Here is an 18,614-nt window from a genome sequence, read left to right as displayed (position 1 = left end):
GTTTGAAGTCTTACATTAAAGTAGGCTCGCTTTTCTCTAGCTTTCATAATGTCATTGAAGACGATTTACCATTTAGTACCTGTAGGGACACAGAACCTTGCTCAGGCAGCTTAAATTAATAAAAATTGCGCGGTTTGCCAGGGATACGACCTAGAATCGATATCGACCTAGATAGATATTTCCACAAAATAATAATACATGTATGTTCAGGACATATTATTTTTTGTGAAAATATCTACGGTCTACTTTACGAAATCGTGTCGTTAAAAACAAAAAAAATTGCATATGCAAAGTAATTTTTCACTACTTGTCGTAAATAGCTTGCTAAATGAAAATTTGGCAAGCCAAATACAAAACCGAGCAGGAGTTTATAACCCTAGGTGTAGGTACGCATAAAATTTCGAAGAATTTGTAATATAATACTTCATTTAGCTTTACGTAGAGCCCTCCACAAAACGGTGGTAACGCAACCCTCAGTCGTAGGATTACGACTACACTAAATTTGGCAGTAATACTCAAATCTAAGGCGTAATATGAGTAACAAGTACTGGTGGCGCGGGGAATAAAATTGTGAATTTAAGGGCCCGGCCCGGCGATCATTGGCGTCCGGGGGCCGAGGAATAAATTCGCATTTGTTGCGGCGTCGTTCGCCGACACCTGCGCAGACCATAATGTACCATTAAGCAGCGACATTTTTTATGCTAACCTCGTTAATTTTTTTCACGACTTTGTTTTCTAAATTTAAAAGCTTTTCGTTACAATGGATGTTGGATAAAAATGATTTGGTTGATTTCATGGTACGGCAACATTTTGAAGTGTTTAGTGTAATGGTAGTCTATTGAATTTTATAAACTCAACTTAGTAGTAGAGAGAATAGCTAATTAAATTAATTAATGAAACTTCTCTCATAAAAGTGGCAAGGGAAACTTCATAAGCAAAACTTACAGAACATAATTCAATTCCACGTACACATCTAACATTAAGAATAAAACCTAATCTAAACCTGTCCTACATGCAAGTTGTGATAAAATGAACGAACAAGTTTTCATAACAAAGCTTTGTTGACGCTTTACAAATTGAATAGAAGTACAATGTGATAAAAGTTTTGCATTTATGATAAATACAATACATAAGACATAGTTAGCGGCGCTCGCGGAAAACTTTCCAACCCCGTTCGGTCACCCCTCTTATTTATTCCAATTGAAATATTCGACGACTAATTCTGTAGCGATGCTCGGTCCAATTACGCGCGAGAGTTCCAAATCTCAATCAACTTTCGTTCCCGCTTCATTAAAAATTCAAACGGATCGTTGTATTATTTCAGAAGTGTTCCACCGGTGTCGGTTAATCCACACCGGAGGTTGTAAGTTAAAATATCCTAATCCGCGTTTTGTTTGGAATAAAGAGGTCGCTTCCGCAGCTTTCGCAATGTAAATTTAAAGAGGGGTTCGTCTCCGCCGGCTAGCCGATTAAAATATAAATTTATATCTTAAATCTCGCCCCGCTTTCCGCCGACTTCGTATCAAACTTGAATGCATTCTCATTCGCAATTTGCACGCTTTTCATCGCGCACGACCTTTGTAAAGAAAAAACTTATAAAATGACGCTTATGGCGAAACCCATAAAGCGCTAGATTTCGAAAAGGTACATGCCGTCTAAATGCCGAGATATTTTTTCCTTCGGCAAAGACAGGGCCCTCGCCTGAAAATTAATATAAAATAGTGTCGCTTATTGAAATAAAATATTCGTCGGAAAGAATTCTTTAAAAGAAGGTCTGTAATATTACAAAGCTAAATTTAATTTTGTGGCTCGGTTTTTATTGGTAAAGGCGAGGTTGATTTAAACAATTTAAGAAGGTACGTATTTCTAGGTACATGTTCTAAAGAATACTTTGAAAATCACAATAGAATTCATTTTTCTCTGTCTAAATTTCGTAAGTACATTTTTATTCAGATGACAAAATATCAAAGGTAATTCAAACATCCCCTTACATGAAATCTAAATTAGAACATCATTTCTATATACTGTCACAATGGGTGTTTCAATCAAGATTATTTATAATGTTCACGCGTCGCGGCGCCGTGTCCGAGGGTTCCCGGTATCAGGCTCCTAATCCCGGGACAAATCTCAATGAAGATCGCGGGCAAATCCCACCTTGGCCCCGCACGCCCGATTGGCTTTATTAAGGCGAAGCAGACCGCCACGATTATTATGCGTCCCCTGTTTGTGGATGTCGTCGAAGGATTTTCGTAATTAAGTATATATACTTTGGTGAATAATATCCTGCCGTGTTTTGTAACGGATATATTATTGTTGTTCTAATCTTGGATGTGTGAATTGTGCGTGATGTATTAAGCTTTTGTTTTGCTAAAATTATTCGTACCCATTTGTGTTAACCTAACATTTAACAACAACATTAACTGTTTTTAAAGTAGGATAAACGGCCTATGAAGGAATTAATGACTTAAAGACTAAATGCGAGATTCAAATCTAAAAACAAAAGGATACTAGAAACCAATGGTACAAACACAAACATGATATTGCGAGAAGTCATAACAATGCAAAATATTTGTCAAACTTGAGGCAACAATTTTCAACTTCGTCTTTATTAGTAGTAATATAATAAAAAGTTTGGAATATTCATTAGGTGAGCTCGGTAAAGTCATGAAAATAAGCGAAACACGAATCCGAATTCGGTAACAACTTCTAAGTGGTTGATATAAATAATTTTCCTATTGAATTTCTAAATACAAATAAGAGGCATTAAATAACAAGTGCTAACGATTTGCATAAATATTACGGGCTTTAACGCTTTTACTTTTAGTGATAAAACGTACAATATACGTTTGTTTTTAGGGTTACAGTTTATGAACATACTTTATGGAAGCTGTGTGATTCCGCATTTCCAGGGGATTTCTGTGCAGTTGCGCAGTCATGGCTATTTACATAGCCCAAAATGAAGAAGAGCCTTAATATATTGTATTGTGTTTATTTATACAAAATAGGGCTATGGCATGTAGGGCGTTTGGGTAAAAGGAGCTAGGACGCATAGCGTTTAGGGTCCAACTCTCTCCCTTATTTTCATGTTATCCCACATTTCCGTTTTAAACGACTTTGATTTTGAATTTATAAAGAAAACATATACTTTTAGTAAACATAATATAGGTAGTCTCTAATAGAGAGGTAACAGTCCAAGAATTTGAATAACATCGTCGCAACGTCATTCGTAGGAGATTGAAAATGGTCGAATAAGTTTGTATAAATTGGTACGTGCATTTACATCGGAAACCATCAGGGTGTATTGTATTGCTTTGAGCACAGTTGACCAAAACTACTGAGAATTGACCGGCTGCTCAGAGATTTCCTTTGATGCAGGAACACTGGTTTGTGATATCTGAATCTTGTTTCCAATTCTGATTTTATTACACCGAATGTTATCTTGAGATTTAAATACACTCTTTTTTTCGGAAAATGTGTAGTGAATAGAAGTCAGCTATTTTGTATATTTATTACCATTAGGCATTTGTGGAAAAGCCCTTATATTTAAAAAACCTCAAGTGAAATTGATATTAATAATAGGCCTAAATCTAGTGTCACAATCTGAGGTGAATCTAAGGTGTCGAAGTGAAATATCGACTTAGCATTAAGATTCGAATCTAGGACCTTATGTTCGTACCTTTATATATTACATTTTGTGGTTTATTGAAAGTGAAATGTATCCGAAATGTGATTTATTTGCTCCCCACGCCACAAGATAATTGAAGTAGGGATTTATATGATTCGGATCTCCTATCTACAACGGTCCGCTACTCCGCCTGACTTTGGATAATATGAATTGAAAATGTTATTTTAATTCAGCTGTTTGCAACACAGATATTAGGTTGTTTGATTTATGTTATTAAACATAACATGTAAGTAATGTAATTATCAAAATATTTATAATCCCTTAGTTTCTAAATGTGTATTGTTCATTCCAGATACAGGACTTTTCTTCAAGATTCAAGTACGATAGCGTCGTTGAACTTAAAAATGTCCATAACAAATTTTACGTAACATTTTAAACATGATCTTATGTCAAAAAGAATGCAACATACAAAGTTGTATTTTATGCGTCGAAGTAACAAGTGGAAGTAGTAAATAGAAAAGCTGATAACAACTAAAATATTCATAAAACACTTTCGCTAAACAGCTTATTTGAGGAACAAAACAATGTAGCAAAGACAAAGCGTCGGACGGGACATAGACGAATGTCGTAAAAAAGGAACTCGTTCGTCCGCAGCTCCAGCTACCGTTCGGAAATTGGAAACATTACATTAGCTAAAGTGCCGAGATACCGAAGAGTTATGGCCGCACCGAACGACAATTAAAATTATGATTTCATAATGATTTACAATGTCCGCCCGACAAATTTAAAAATGAATCAGAAGGGACGCCTAACGATAGATTTACATAAATGAGCCGTCAAGCCTATGCCCCGATAAAATTCGTGCCTGATTGAAATTGAGATAGTTAAATCCGTAATTCCAAAAATTTATCCCAGTCCACAATATACGTTGGTAACGATACAGCACTGCTATTTGTAATCAAACTCATGAAAGGTGAATGTATGTAAGTATATCTTCGTAATTACTTTACACAAAAACTACTGAACGGATTTAGATAGAATTAGCCAAGTTAGTTTTGGCTTTGGTAGGTAGTTTTTTAGCAGATAAAAAAATAAGCTGTTAGTATCCCGAAAACTAGGTTTCCATGGGAAACAAAATATAACTAAGACATTTCCAGTTTCTCGGCAAATACAGCAAAACAATTTTATGTTCTCTCACGGTAAAGCCTCGAATATTACCCACCTAATATACCAATAAAAGATAATATGATCTGGGTACATAAAATATTCCATTAAACAACAGACTAAGTACAATCCAGCATCAAATAATATATAAACTTCTCAAGGATTCCGTTTGTTTTCGGACTATTATTTATATGACGAGGGTCTTATAAAATAAACTAAGTGCGTATTTATTTTTCAATGATACTTTGCCGTATCAAAGCTTTCAATTTGGAACTTTTATTTACATGTAGCATTTTTATTATCGCCCGATCCCTCGATACCGTCTATTCGCTCCGGCTACGGATCCTTCATATTCTTTTTTCATACTCGTTTCATAGGGCTCTTTACGAAACAAAACATCGCTAAATAATTTACATTCGCTCGGAGTCCTGACCGATCTTAACACGGTTTAAATATTTAGTTCGCCTAAAAGCGGGGACGAAATCGGACGCGCGGTAATTTCTTTGTAAATCATTGATGTAGTAAGAAGTTTATAATTAACCGAACTGAGCAATATAAACACATCGCCGGAACCGAAGCTTATCAAATATGTACTTGCCAACTGCCTGTGCCGGATTTATTTAGGATATGCATGAGGGTGGGATTTAAATTTTAAACGGACTCGCCCTTGCTTGTACCTTTGTTGTGTTTCATACATCTATTACTTATTACAAGTATGATATGACAATGGACTTAAATCCGTACTAATATTATAAATGCGGAAGTGTGCCTGTCTGTATGTCTGTCCTTCTGTCAGTCTGTCTGTTACCTCATCACGACCAAACCGCCAAACCAATTTTGCTGAAATTTGGTATGGAGATATTTTGAGTCCCGGGAAAGGACGTAGGATACTTTGTATCCCGGAAAAATGTACGGTTCCCGCGCGATAAAATAATTTTGGCGCAACGGAGTTGCGGGCGTCATTTAGTATTACCACAGAATATATATTAGTTGTTATTACATACTTTTTAATACAAATTTATTTTTTATTCGCTCTGAAATAACTAAAGTTTACCAAATGAGTGTTTAGTTATTGTTCTGAAGTCCGAAGGAAACATTTTTATTTTTTAACATCTCGGTTGTTGAGGACTGCGGAGGTTCATAAGATATTATAGCAGTACTTTTAACACTTGTTTAATCCATATTTTATGGGACCCATCCCAGAAAAATGTAAGGTTCCCGCGCGTTAAACGAATTTTGGCGCAACGGAGTTGCGGGCGTCGTCTAGTATAAAATAGATTAAAAAAAAACAAATAAAATATAAAAAGTTTGAAAAAAGGTACAGGCTGTCCTACTCTACAAAAGCAGCGGTCTGCTCTTGTTAGATCTACTCTTTAAAATATCTGTGTATATAAAACTTTTCAACCCTTAAAGAGGTACATGCATTCTAATTAATATAACATTACAGACATTAGACGATCTGACGAAAAAACCTGGTCCAGTCCCTCTATAAGTAAACAAAATAAATCATGGCCATAGCATTATCGTAATGTTGCCCACCGTTAGTAAAACTACAGCCCCATCAAATAGGTTTTATAGCTTTTTACGAGGTCCGTAAAATGACAGCGGAACACTTGAAACCGAAACAGCAGGTGGGTAATAACGCTTTATTACGGAGATATTCACGTTTTTCGGTAATTAATGATACGATGTGTCCATAATCCATATGTGTGTCTGCTTAGTTTTTTCAGATTAATCGTTATATCGTTTGTAAAAGTCGGGTCAATTTTGCCACCATATTTTCAAGAGTTTTAAGGAGACAACTAAGTTCTAATAGTTATTGTGAAGGACTAGTAATATGTTTAAAGATTTATCGGTAAGTAGGAAGTAGATATTCATCTTAGAAACAGGCTAAACCGTTGCACTGCGGTGTTTCGTCACAAGTCGCAACGGCAACGCTCATACATTTAAAATTATATCTTATATATAAAAGTCTCGTGTCATAATGTTAGGCCGCGCACTCCTCCGAAACGGCTTTACTGATTTTAACCAAATTTTATATGCATATTCAGTGGGTTTGAGAATCGGCTACTGGGTACTTATTATATTGATAAGTGCATAAGTAGAATAAATAATAGTAAATTATTACAACTCGAGACTGACGGCGACCATTGTTTGTGCGACGGGATAGCGATGGATGTTGCCATGGTGACATACTTATTTAGTCACTTCAATAAAATAATACGAACGAAATACCTACTTTATATGGCAAAGAAACGTTTGCCGGGACAGCTAGTAACGATATAATATTATGACAAGTTGCGTTGTCACCATCTTATTATCACGTCAACGCAACCCATACGTTACATACAACGCGTGATTCCAAATTTTCAACTACGCAATGCATGGACCAATGTACTTGTGCCTTCACCCATACGCCCAAGTAACTGTCTACAAGTAGCATTTTAACGGAACAGTTTTTGTCATAATTTCCACCACTAATGACCTGTATGGTATATATAGAGAGGTAGTTCAAAAACTTTCCGTTACAGACGCATTAGCGGCGAAATGTTTTGAAAAATACCTTCACTAAGAACTTTTAACTACCTTAGGTAACTGGTAGCTGAACTAAAAGCTTTTATTTGTTATTTATTCGAAAGATACCTACCTGAACTAATTTTGTTCATCTGCTTACATATTCACTATGGTCAGGTGGACCGTATAAGATTTGAGCTGAAATTATATTCTATAGTAAATTAAATTTTAAATAACGTTAATAATAATATGTTATTATTTACGTTATTTTCAATATCTGCAGCTGTAATTTGTGCTTATATTTCCATGAAACTTAGTATGTTTTGGGGGAGAAAAAACGATCTAGCATGGTCTTATCCGTGGACCGTGGTCTTATCCCTAAAGAATCGCGCATTTTTTTTTTAACTCCGAGCAAGTTTTATCCTCATCATTTATAAACAGTCGACCTGGCACAGGTACGAAAAATTACTTTAACAGTTACTACATAATCCATAGGGCAAATTTTCATACGCAAGAAAATATAATATACGACTGTCTAAAATTATATTTCAGGCATACGAAAACACGGGAAACATAAAACAAAAAAAAATACTTACTATTTTTAGTGAATGTGACGATTTTGAGCACTTTCCCGTATCTCTGGAATATCGAGTACAGCACGTCGAGCACTATGGGGTACAGCATGTGTTCTATGATCACCCTGAGCACCGTGTTGGGGCCACCCTGGAAATTACATACATTTTAAGTTTTAACTAAAGGTACTACGAAAATCAATGCTATTGGTCTGGAAAGGGAAAGAAATTCTTTTGAGATTCATCTTTTTTTAATGAGTTTCTAAAAGGCCTTTGCGCATTGACAAACACCACAGCGACTTATTATTATAAATCGAATACAAGCGATTACGAACATATTGTGGGGCATATCAGTAGGTAGTCTTTAATGAATGTCCGTTAATATCGATATTTTATCATGGACATCGAAATATCCATCATGGTCCAACGTGAATAGGTGCCTTTATTCCGTCAACACGCAAAACCGGCACTGTTTTCACTTAAGAGGAAAAACAAAACAATCGAATAAAAGGTTCACTTGACAAAATTCACGGTAACTCTTACAAAATACCCCGAGGATAGTGTAATTAGCATAAATTGTGGCAATCGGAAATACGAGTGCACAATTTACATAGAGTAGGTGAGGACAGAGACAATTTTAGACAAAGTAAGGGAGTCTGTCGATACTTATCACAGCTCCGCAGCTTATTCATCCACTCTGCATAATAAACACTCTTCGGATGCGCTTTAAGATTAGTATCAATCTAGATCTCGGCCCGCCACAGGTATCCGTTCGGCTTGCTGAATTCAATTTGTGAAACGAGCTTGTAATATTAAAGCTTTTGCTGTGAAGTGACCTCCGCTGATCTCCGTATTATAATTTACTACGTACGTTTCTTGATATTTACGATGTTTGCCATTAGCTCAGAGGCAATATAAAGTAATCACGTGATTCGTCGATAGCATTTAATAGGAGTATGGTACTTTCTAAGATCTTACGGATACTGTAGCTACAATATTTAGACCAACTCCAAAGTTATTTTTCATGCAACATTGATAGAGCTTCGTTCCTTATTCGATCCAGTCCGTTTTCTATCAGACTACAAAATAGTGCCATAAAATGTCAAACCACATCGAATGTTCATGTCATTTTGTAGTAATAGGACTGAATTGAAGATTATTAATTATTATGAAACAAGCTGCATTAATGGGGGTACAAGTTATAAACAAATATTCAACAATATTCAATAGCATAAAGCTAGTCAATAATATTTGAGCATAAATTAAATGAATCAAACTAAAACAACCGTTAAAATACGGCAGTTTTACAATTAGTGTAAGAAATTAAGCAGTAAATTTCAATTTCGTCGGGCATTTCGAAGGAGGTTTCCACTTAGACGGAATAAATCATACTTACCATAAAAATGACGAAAAAATTCTCGTTACCTTACTTTATGTTAGTTCTAAAAGGATCTTTAAGATTGCTAATGGGCGGTCATACATATCATGTTCGAATAGTTTGATAGAAGACAAATTAGAGTTATTGTTAACGACTCTCTGTTGTCTGTCTGAAATATGGCGTCCTTGAACGCCATATTTAACTTTAGCCAAAGATTTGACATTTTGCACTGTAGTTATAGTTAAAGTTACAGTTAGTTGGTGGTTGTTTTTTTTAGGATATTAGGAATAATATTTTTGCACCCTTCTACTGAATAAGAAGCTTTTACCAGTGTTTATATTAGTAACAATTTTAATTTAATGAAGATTTTGCACACAAGCTCCATACATTATGTTTTGAACTCGTCATTTAATTAAAGTTTAGATTTTTTAGTTTGTTCAATAATGTATGTAGTACATGACATTATTGAACAACAACCTCAAGCTATATTTACCTGTATTTCAGTGCCTCCATTAGCTGGCTGTAGGGCTGCTCCCGCGCCGGCGACCAGCGCCGCGCCCGCACTGTTGGAGATCGCCTGCGCAGCCTGCAGCGCCGCCTGCGCCGAAGCAGACTGCAGGTTAAATCCGCACTTTAGTATCGTGTAGGATCCGTTACCAAAGTTATGCAATATAAATTTAAAAGGCAATTCATACTATATTAAAGATATTTAGCAAATGATCGAAAACGATACTAGCACACAGAAATAGGGGAGGAATCAGCAACAGCTAGAGAATAAGTTTGCCGTGCTAAAAATAAGCAGTTTTACTCTCTCTAAAAACACACTTTTTCCATTGATTCTTAGCTCAAATCATGGGACATGCGTCTTCAAATTTTGAAGTATCTTTGCAATTTTCTTAAGTAAAACGACACAAAAAGAGCCCAAACACGAGCATCGCATGACATAAACAGAATAAGGAGTCACGTAAAAATAAATACGGACACTTATCAAGCGGATCACAATAGTGTACGCACGGGGTGCTCGTCGACCGTAACAAACAAAAGCTATAAACTTATTTCGTATCAGACAATCCTTGTCACACAATAAAGACACGTGAATCCGATTCTTTTCATCGTTTAGGGAGATTAAACAGATTGAGGTTAGGGGAAAAGTTGTTTTATACAGTGATATAATATGTTGTTATCTAAGACTACTTTCTCGTAGAAAAGCTAGTTCTTAATAAAATATTGTTATGTATTTATTTCATAAGGATAAGCTGAGATGGAAATAAATGTTTAAACAAGATTTGTGTGAAATTCATTCGTTCGTGTCAGATGCTTAGTTTTAGAGTACTTACTTAAAAGGGCGTGTCAATTTTATAATTCATTTTTATACTTGAAAATAAGCTCCAAATTGTTTCATTTTCTAAAATTAGATACTACATTATATTTCCGAGAAATCGATCTGAGCAAAAACATGATATCTTAAAATTTTCCCGATAAAAAAAAATCACAAAGATGCATCTAATTTTCACGACTTTTTCATTTATTGCTATAACCGTGCATTGAACTAAGTTAATATTTTAACACATTGCATAAAATTCTATCATTGAGAGATCGACCTAGCGGATTTTTTAAATGTTGTATATTTAACGAGTTATTGAGAAAAAACTAATTTGGCGATGAATCGTTGCGCGTCGTCCTTTTTCACCTGGCATATGAAAGACGGGCGTGAGTGTGAAGAGAGGACGATGTTTGTTTTTTTGGGTTAGTCGACCTCTTAATTAAAATGATATGTAATGAAAGAAGTGATTATATCCCTTCACAAATTATGTCTGATTTTACATTACGTTAGCATCACTCACTTCAAAATTGCATTAAAATTGTTTTACGTGTATAAAATTAGTTCAGGTTAAAAATGAAAATGTCAATCAAGTATGAACGCAAAGGCGTAGTGTTAATTCCGGGTATAGAGGTATGACACCCGGCGCACGGTGTATTTGATCCTGTGTTTTCACATGGCTTTGTGGGCGACGGCGTGACAGCGGAGGCCAAACGCAAAAATAAGGCTTTAACGTCACGGTAAGCCTGGCGCGGACGGCAAAGGCTTCCAAACAAATTCTCCTCGACTCCACCGGTATAAAGGAGTAAAGCATTTAGGTCATCGTTAAAACGAATCCATTAAGATAAAATCGAATCCATTTTTAAAGGAGAGATTAATGAAAATCGAACATTTTTCGAATCGCTTTTGGCCGCGACGCGTGGATTAAAGACCACAAAGAAATTAATTTTATTTAACAAAATATCTGAATGCATCAAATGCTTTTAAATTTCGGTATGTTTTAAATATGTAACAAAATTTTCTTTGAAAGCAATATTTTGTAGAGACCGAGTGCAATTTTATTAGGTAAACGTATTTCGAAGTACAAATACAAACGACCGACATGAAAGACTTTGAAAAGACATTCAGTGACCACAGAGCCCACAGTCCGCGGTCGGCGGTGCATCAAAGTAACTATTTCTGAGTAGTGAGTTCCTTTCACTGAAACTTGCATTGCATGATCGATAAATATCTTAATTCTGTGCGTCCTTCAAACTTTCAAGTTTTCTTTAGTATTCCTAAATACAGCTCTCAATTTAAATTTAACGATAATATCAGCAGTAATTTAATAATATTTACAATAATAATTAAACCAAACAAAGGACTCGACGTTTAATTCTTAGCAGGAATTGTGCGAGATTCGAGCAAATAGATAATAGACATCAATTTCTATCTGTTTTCGAGTTTAATCATCACATTAATTAGCCATTGTGTTGACTCAGATGCTGTTTGCGTTGTTGACAATCCGATCAAACAACTATTATGCCATTGATTAATAAACAATGACATGATAAGATTATAATTTGCGCGTAATTGTACACAATAAAATCGTTTGATAGCTGATTTGTTGCCGTATACGAGCGTTTATTACGTTTGAGTATAACGAGCAAAACTATAAAAATAAGCGGTATAGCGTAAATGTCTTTATAAGTAAAATGTGTATTTTCTCCTTCAACTCAATAAGAAAGAACAATAAATACGCTGAATATATTTTGTTCTTCCAGCGAGTAGGTATTATCTAATGAAAAATTCATTTTCAATTAGAGCATAACGGTTCTGGCGGTCGAATCACAAAGTAGCTTATCGGTTTCCCGTAAAGTGTTTCCGGGGACATATCGTGTCTCCATAACGTTTCCTATGGAAATTTTAATTGGAAAATTTAATGTTACGGCTTAAGCTCGGGATCTCATGGTATGCGTTACGCCATAACGTATACCACATTACCCCAACATTTGGGGTTAGCAACGTAAATATACCGAAAACTTTGAATAACACCTGACTTAATGTGTTTTATTTCTTGAGTAATTTTGAATGATAATAATATACTCTTTACTAATACAGAAGCCTCTTGTGTAAGCTCATTAGAGTTTACACGCTCAACAAAGTTTTGTCTTTGAAAATTATTATGCGTAAATGTACGGTAAACATCTATCGCGATCAATTACAATTTCTGCCACAAAGTTTTAGAATCGCTAAACGGAAAACCATTATCTAAAATTATTTGAAGGAAAGCTGAGGATATCTTAATATTTTGAAATAACAAATGACGGAAGGGTATCCTTAGATAGGTTTTGCAGATAAACGAATATAATTAATGATTTTAATTAATCCACCCGTGAAGTGTCGAGTTACAGAAATGAGATATCCCGAACTTCACGGGGTACGTATAATTGATAATGGCTTTATTGATCTTATGAACGAACGAAAATTTATTAACAAACCAATTAAAACATTATAATACCGCGTATAATTGTTTCATTATAACTTTGCATAGTATCGGCGGTGTAAGTTTACTTAAAATTTTAAAGTGGAACGAAATTTTGTTAGACGAGCTTTCGGCAACCTATTTTTTAATAAAATGTGTATAATTATGCTGACAGAAAATTCATTAAAAGTTTTTTATTTGGATACGTAGTATCTATATAAAATAAAACAACAATATCAGATTTGTTTTTTATTTCGATACGTAGTATTTATATTATGAAATGAAATAACAATATCAGATTTACCTACTGTGTTTTAAGTTTCAATTAAAAATAATGTTACGAAACTATGAATAAGTAGACTGAAACGTTTTTACCTAATATAGATAAGCTTTATTATTCAGTCCGCGTCTCCCAAATCCGGATCACCTGGCAAGCTCCAGGTACACAACTTATCGTGTACTCCCCCGACAATACCTAATTCATTAACAAACGGAATCAGCCCGCACTCGCAGAACAATGTCATATCTGCGATCTTTCGCAGTTAGATCAAAAAGCTCCCTACAAAGGCCAAACAATAACATAAGACGACTGTCTTAGTTTAGTAATTTAATCAAATCGGAACAATGTGGCGGGAGCGTCGCGGTATGCGGGCTTATTGAATACTGTTATCTAAATTGTGGGCCGCTGATGCCCTCACCGAAGATTATATTAATAGTTTGACTGCAGGTTGCGAAGGGTTAAATCTCCCCAGTACCAAGGCCCTTACTCCCATACCGTCCTGAGCTAATCCGCCCGTGCTTGTAATAAGCCTAATTGAACTATTGTAGATAATCAACGACATATACATGACAAATATACGGATTATATTGTATCAATTGTCTTTATCATTAGTATCAATACGCGAATATGTGGGCAGCGGGATTGATTAATTATATGAATAGATCTGGTCGTAGACAAATATTAATATAGAAAGTAGTTAAGGTTTCTCGCCGTAGATGTTACGTAGATATTATACTAACATTATAAAGGTGTATTTCGCTTCTCACACAATTTGTCAAAAATTCACATTATACGTGGCAGAGCCATGTTCGGCACGAATGGGTCGGCTCGACCGGAGAAATACCACGTTCTCACAGAAAACCGGCGTGAAACAGCGCTAGCGCTGTGTTTCGCCGAGTGAGTGAGTTTACCGGAGGCCCAATACCCTACCCTATTCCCTTCCCTACCCTCCCCAATTCCCTTCCCATCCCTACCCTCCCCTATTACCCTATTCCCTCTTAAAAGGCCGGCAACGCACCTGCAGCTCTTCTGATGCTGCGAGTGTCCATGGGCGACAGAAGTTGCTTTCCATCAGGTGACCCGTTTGCTCGTTTGCCCCCTTATTTCATAAAAAAAAATGTAGAAAGTAGCGACATACTTACCTTCTTCTGGGCATTTTAAAGACTTTTCATAAGCAAACACAATTGAAGACGTCAGTAGATACACGATAACTGACAGTAAAAAATTGCCATTTTTTGCATAAAGGGTCGGAAAAATAATTTGGAATAAAAAACTGTGCATTTTACGTGTAAATATATCTATATCTATTAGCCAGGCGATGAAGTAGATAAGTTACTACTTACAAGGTTTTACAAGGTGTTTCAAATTATAAAAAAATGAATGTTACAAATATTACTTATCGTGTTTGTCCACTCATGTCTTCAATTAGAACATTTAAAAAAAAAAAACTTACCGCATTGCTGTGAGTCTGGTCCGTCTTGAGTTCTTTGTGGTTGGAGAACTGTACGTAGACGGCGCGACCGCGCAGTTGGGCGACGCAACCGCCGAAGTACGCGACCATCGCGACCGCTGCTAGCTCCTCACCCATTTCCAGGAAAGCCTGTAACAATTACATGAAAATACATTGACAAGGGTCAATTTTAAAAGTATTGTTAAAACGCTCAACGAAAAGACAATGCCCATAAATGTATTGATCAAAATACGAAATCGATTAAAGCAATCTCTGTTTTTTTGGGCATAGTCCTTTATTGTTTAAGTAGCCGAAAGTTAAATCTATCCCTAGAAGAGACTACATTTTAGTAATATTATTTTTAACGCGACTTTTTACGCGACCAATCATAAATATTACTCCGAAACACATTAATCATAATTGACTTCATGATCATAATAGGATCAGTAATACTATATTTATATAGTTAAAATGATCATCTGTGCTAACTTTTAACTTCGCCACTCTCCACAGGGTAAAAAACTAACAAGCAATTTGCAGAAAGTACATCTTTCGTAGCGACCTGTCTTCTCTACCACTTTTTCAGGTGTCGTCTTTACCGTGTTAACCATTACCTTAGTCTTTTTTTTATAATATAATAATATCTATGGACGCTTCACACCACGTCAGTCTGGCCCCGTGCTAAGTACCTGAAGGATTTGTGTTACGGGTACCAGACAACGGAAATATATTTAATACTTTTATACTATACATAATAATACTTATATTTAAGATTTTTTTTATATGATACACATATTTAATACACATCCATGACCCAGGAACTTTGAAAACGTTTTTTTGTTCTGTCGGCGGGATTCGAACCCGCGACCTCCGGCTTGAGCTACCAACAGCCCACCGACTGAGCCACAGAGGTCCTCAACTCACTCACAGGTAGGGAAAATGTAATAACAATATGTCTAAAGTTAATGCTTTTCAAAGCTTGTGTCTTGTCATATGAGCTAAAGTACAAAGATAAGCCAACGATTAGTGTTACCTGAATTGGTTTCGTATTTATGCTCTCATCAGATATTCCGGCAAAGGAAGCGTATTGCGTGACATCAGACGTGCAGCACTGAATATGTCTCCAGGCATGCATTTCAAAATTGGAAACTCAAAAGCAAGGCTAATCTGTGATAGATTAGTGCCGTGAACGCTATGTAATATCACTATCGGGGCGCGTTACCCACTCGTCATAAAGTGAATTGAACCATACATGTTTAATGTGTGTACGGATAACTTTCGTGTAGCTGTGAACACGAATTAAGTACGTTTGCTTGGTCACCATGTTTGTGATCCTCTAAAGATTCTTTGCCATATTTGTCCATCATTGGTCAACGTGGATGAATCGCATTCTAATTTTTAACTTTAATCGTAGCTTTATACATTTTTAGCTTAATATTATGACAAAGTATTTACTAACTTTTATTCCAGTATTACAGTTATAAAATCCTGTAATAAATATTACTTCTTGTAGACTCTAGGTATTTCATTTGTAACGAAATGCCATCTCTAATATTTAACTAGAACAAAAGAAAAGCACCAACAATTCGAATGATTTGTTTCGAGTTAACTCAATAGAAAAGAAGTAAAGTGTTACAAATGGGGAAAGAATAAGGAACATAAATTGAGGGCGGGTATGACAACTATCACCCAATCTAATCTAACGTAGTCGAGCGAGAGGAGCAGGTGAGATACGACGTGTCGAGAGGTCTGGGATACGTTCGTATTTTATTTCAACGTCGCGTATTACTAGATTCATTTCATACTTGATTAACACCAGCTCTATGTTGGATTGCTTGTAATTTTGTTGGAGTATTCCTTTTGTTATTATTCAAAATGAAGTATCTACTTTTTGAAATACAGTATACTATTGTAAACATTACTAAAGTATTCAGAGAAAATGTAAAATTACAATTTATACTCGTAGTATGTAAGGGTTTAAATATTTAATGCCTAATAGTATGCACATTTTTCCTTCATGTGTTCAAAATACAACGTTTTATACCCAAACAACGTGCATCGCAATAGAGTATTGTCCAGAACCAGGTGGTATTTTGAATACAGTTTTGTGAATATGTACGTAAACATTGTTAGGAGAGGTGCCCGGAGCGAGGCATTGTTGGCGCCGGAGCACCACAGGCTACAATTAATCGGCTCTAACTGAATCTCAACTACTGACCATACATCCACACAGAACATCAACTGAACGGTTATGATTTCTATTTTGGTGAATTTACGTGTGTTGCAACCGCAGGACTCTGCTTCTGGCGTTTGAACATGACCGACGCAGCCCGGACCCGTATTAAACCGCAAATTAAATAGAGTTTGTCTGCTGCTAATTAAAAATACAAATACCGAGGCGGAACTGCCAATTTAAACGTACTACCTTCGCCGCAGACCTCGATAATTATGCAAATAACACACCCTCGATAAATAATGCAAGTCTACACAATTACACTTGATATATGACAAAGGGTAGATAAAAGGTCCGTTCAGTGGCGGGAACAAAAATGTATGAAGTATTGATTTACGACGTATAAAATTGCAAATTACTTTATTCAGTTATTTTATTTCCCTTTTTTTGGAATCATCAATATTGAGATTGAGGGTTACAATACCACCATCTATTTTTGAGGGCACAACGTAAGGATCGTACTAAAAAGAGAGAGACCATCTCAGTAGCTCTAACTAATTAAAATTAAGGCTCGATACCAAATCTATAGAGGTACATTATTGTAGTAGTAAAGTACTTAAAAATAAAATAACAAATGAAATACCCCGAAAATCCATCCAATTATGCTCAATTTTGCCGCGATGAACAGCCAAAACACAAATTAATGGAACGCGGTTTGAACGCAAAATAGTGTCAACGAGTCTTCGTTTTAATCACCGAGAGTGCGAGCGATTGTCCGGGCCCACTCGCATCAATGTTTGCCCACCTCTCGTGCTTGCCTTTGTAACCGGACCCCCCAGCTCCCGTTACTATCGGCTGCGATACTTCATCATTCACCTTCTATCAGCCGTGGACCGTTTCAAGTGCTTGTAAAGTGTCAGTTTTAATTTATTAATGTATAAACTCATTGTTGGGAGTGCGAATTTCAAAGTGAAAAGCGACTGAAAAGAAGTAATAACGATGACCGTAAATGAAGAGGGATTCGGCTCCTAACGTTTAAGTGATTGTTTTTTCTTGCATATCATGTTCACAATTAATTTGAGACGTTTTGTTTCTGTTAGAAAATTATGTTATTTTTTGTGGTCCTATTCTTTTATTTGGCATGAGCATTGCACTTTCTACAGCAGTTATTAATGTGCCATCTGCGGTTTTTTTAGTTTTATTAGGGGGTTCCTGAAGAAATGCTTTTTATAGATAGTTTATATTAACATAATTCAATGCAAAGTGATAATATTATTGATTGTACTAATAAAAAAGCTTTTAATGGTTCGTATTTATATCCAACTCAGTTTCAATAGTAAAGGCAAAGGACCAGTACCTACAGCTGAAAGGCGGACTAATAGAGATGATATAAAATTATAACAAGATAAATTTTGAAAAGTTTCATCGTTCCCAACCTTGGCTACCTCCTTAAAGTCGATTGAAAGATCCGCGGCTTTAGCAGAATAACTTCGCTAATGTCTGCTAATACGAAGTTTAATTCTGTAAAAGTTTCAGTTTCATGCTCGCTGACTCGAGAATTCAGCAATGTGCTTACCTAAAATAAATGATCGTATTTAATGCCTTTGCGGCGAAGTCAAGCTGTTTGCAATTTTACACATTCCGCCATGGTTTTTTTAATGAAATAAGGGGGG

The 18,614-nt window shown here is 35.8% G+C and overlaps 1 protein-coding gene across 10 annotated transcripts in view; it reads right to left on the bottom strand.

Moving 5' to 3' along the window:
* LOC121731317 (polypyrimidine tract-binding protein 1) overlaps positions 1-18,614 on the bottom strand; it is a 468,460-nt gene that overhangs the window by 25,269 nt on the left and 424,577 nt on the right. For 8 of the 10 annotated variants that reach the window (XM_042120704.1, XM_042120708.1, XM_042120710.1 and 5 more), the window contains 3 exons: positions 14,772-14,918; positions 9,747-9,866; positions 7,900-8,026 (listed from right to left, as the gene is read on the bottom strand). In XM_042120704.1, the coding sequence (XP_041976638.1) occupies positions 7,900-8,026; positions 9,747-9,866; positions 14,772-14,918 (394 nt within the window). The remainder of the gene's footprint in view (positions 1-7,899; positions 8,027-9,746; positions 9,867-14,771; positions 14,919-18,614) is intronic. The other 2 variants (XM_042120706.1, XM_042120713.1) reach the window with 2 other exon arrangements.

The sequence above is a fragment of the Aricia agestis genome, chromosome 10, assembly GCF_905147365.1.
Source record: "Aricia agestis chromosome 10, ilAriAges1.1, whole genome shotgun sequence".
Lineage (NCBI taxonomy): Eukaryota > Metazoa > Arthropoda > Insecta > Lepidoptera > Lycaenidae > Aricia > Aricia agestis.
This window is presented reverse-complemented; position numbering and strand designations above follow the sequence as displayed.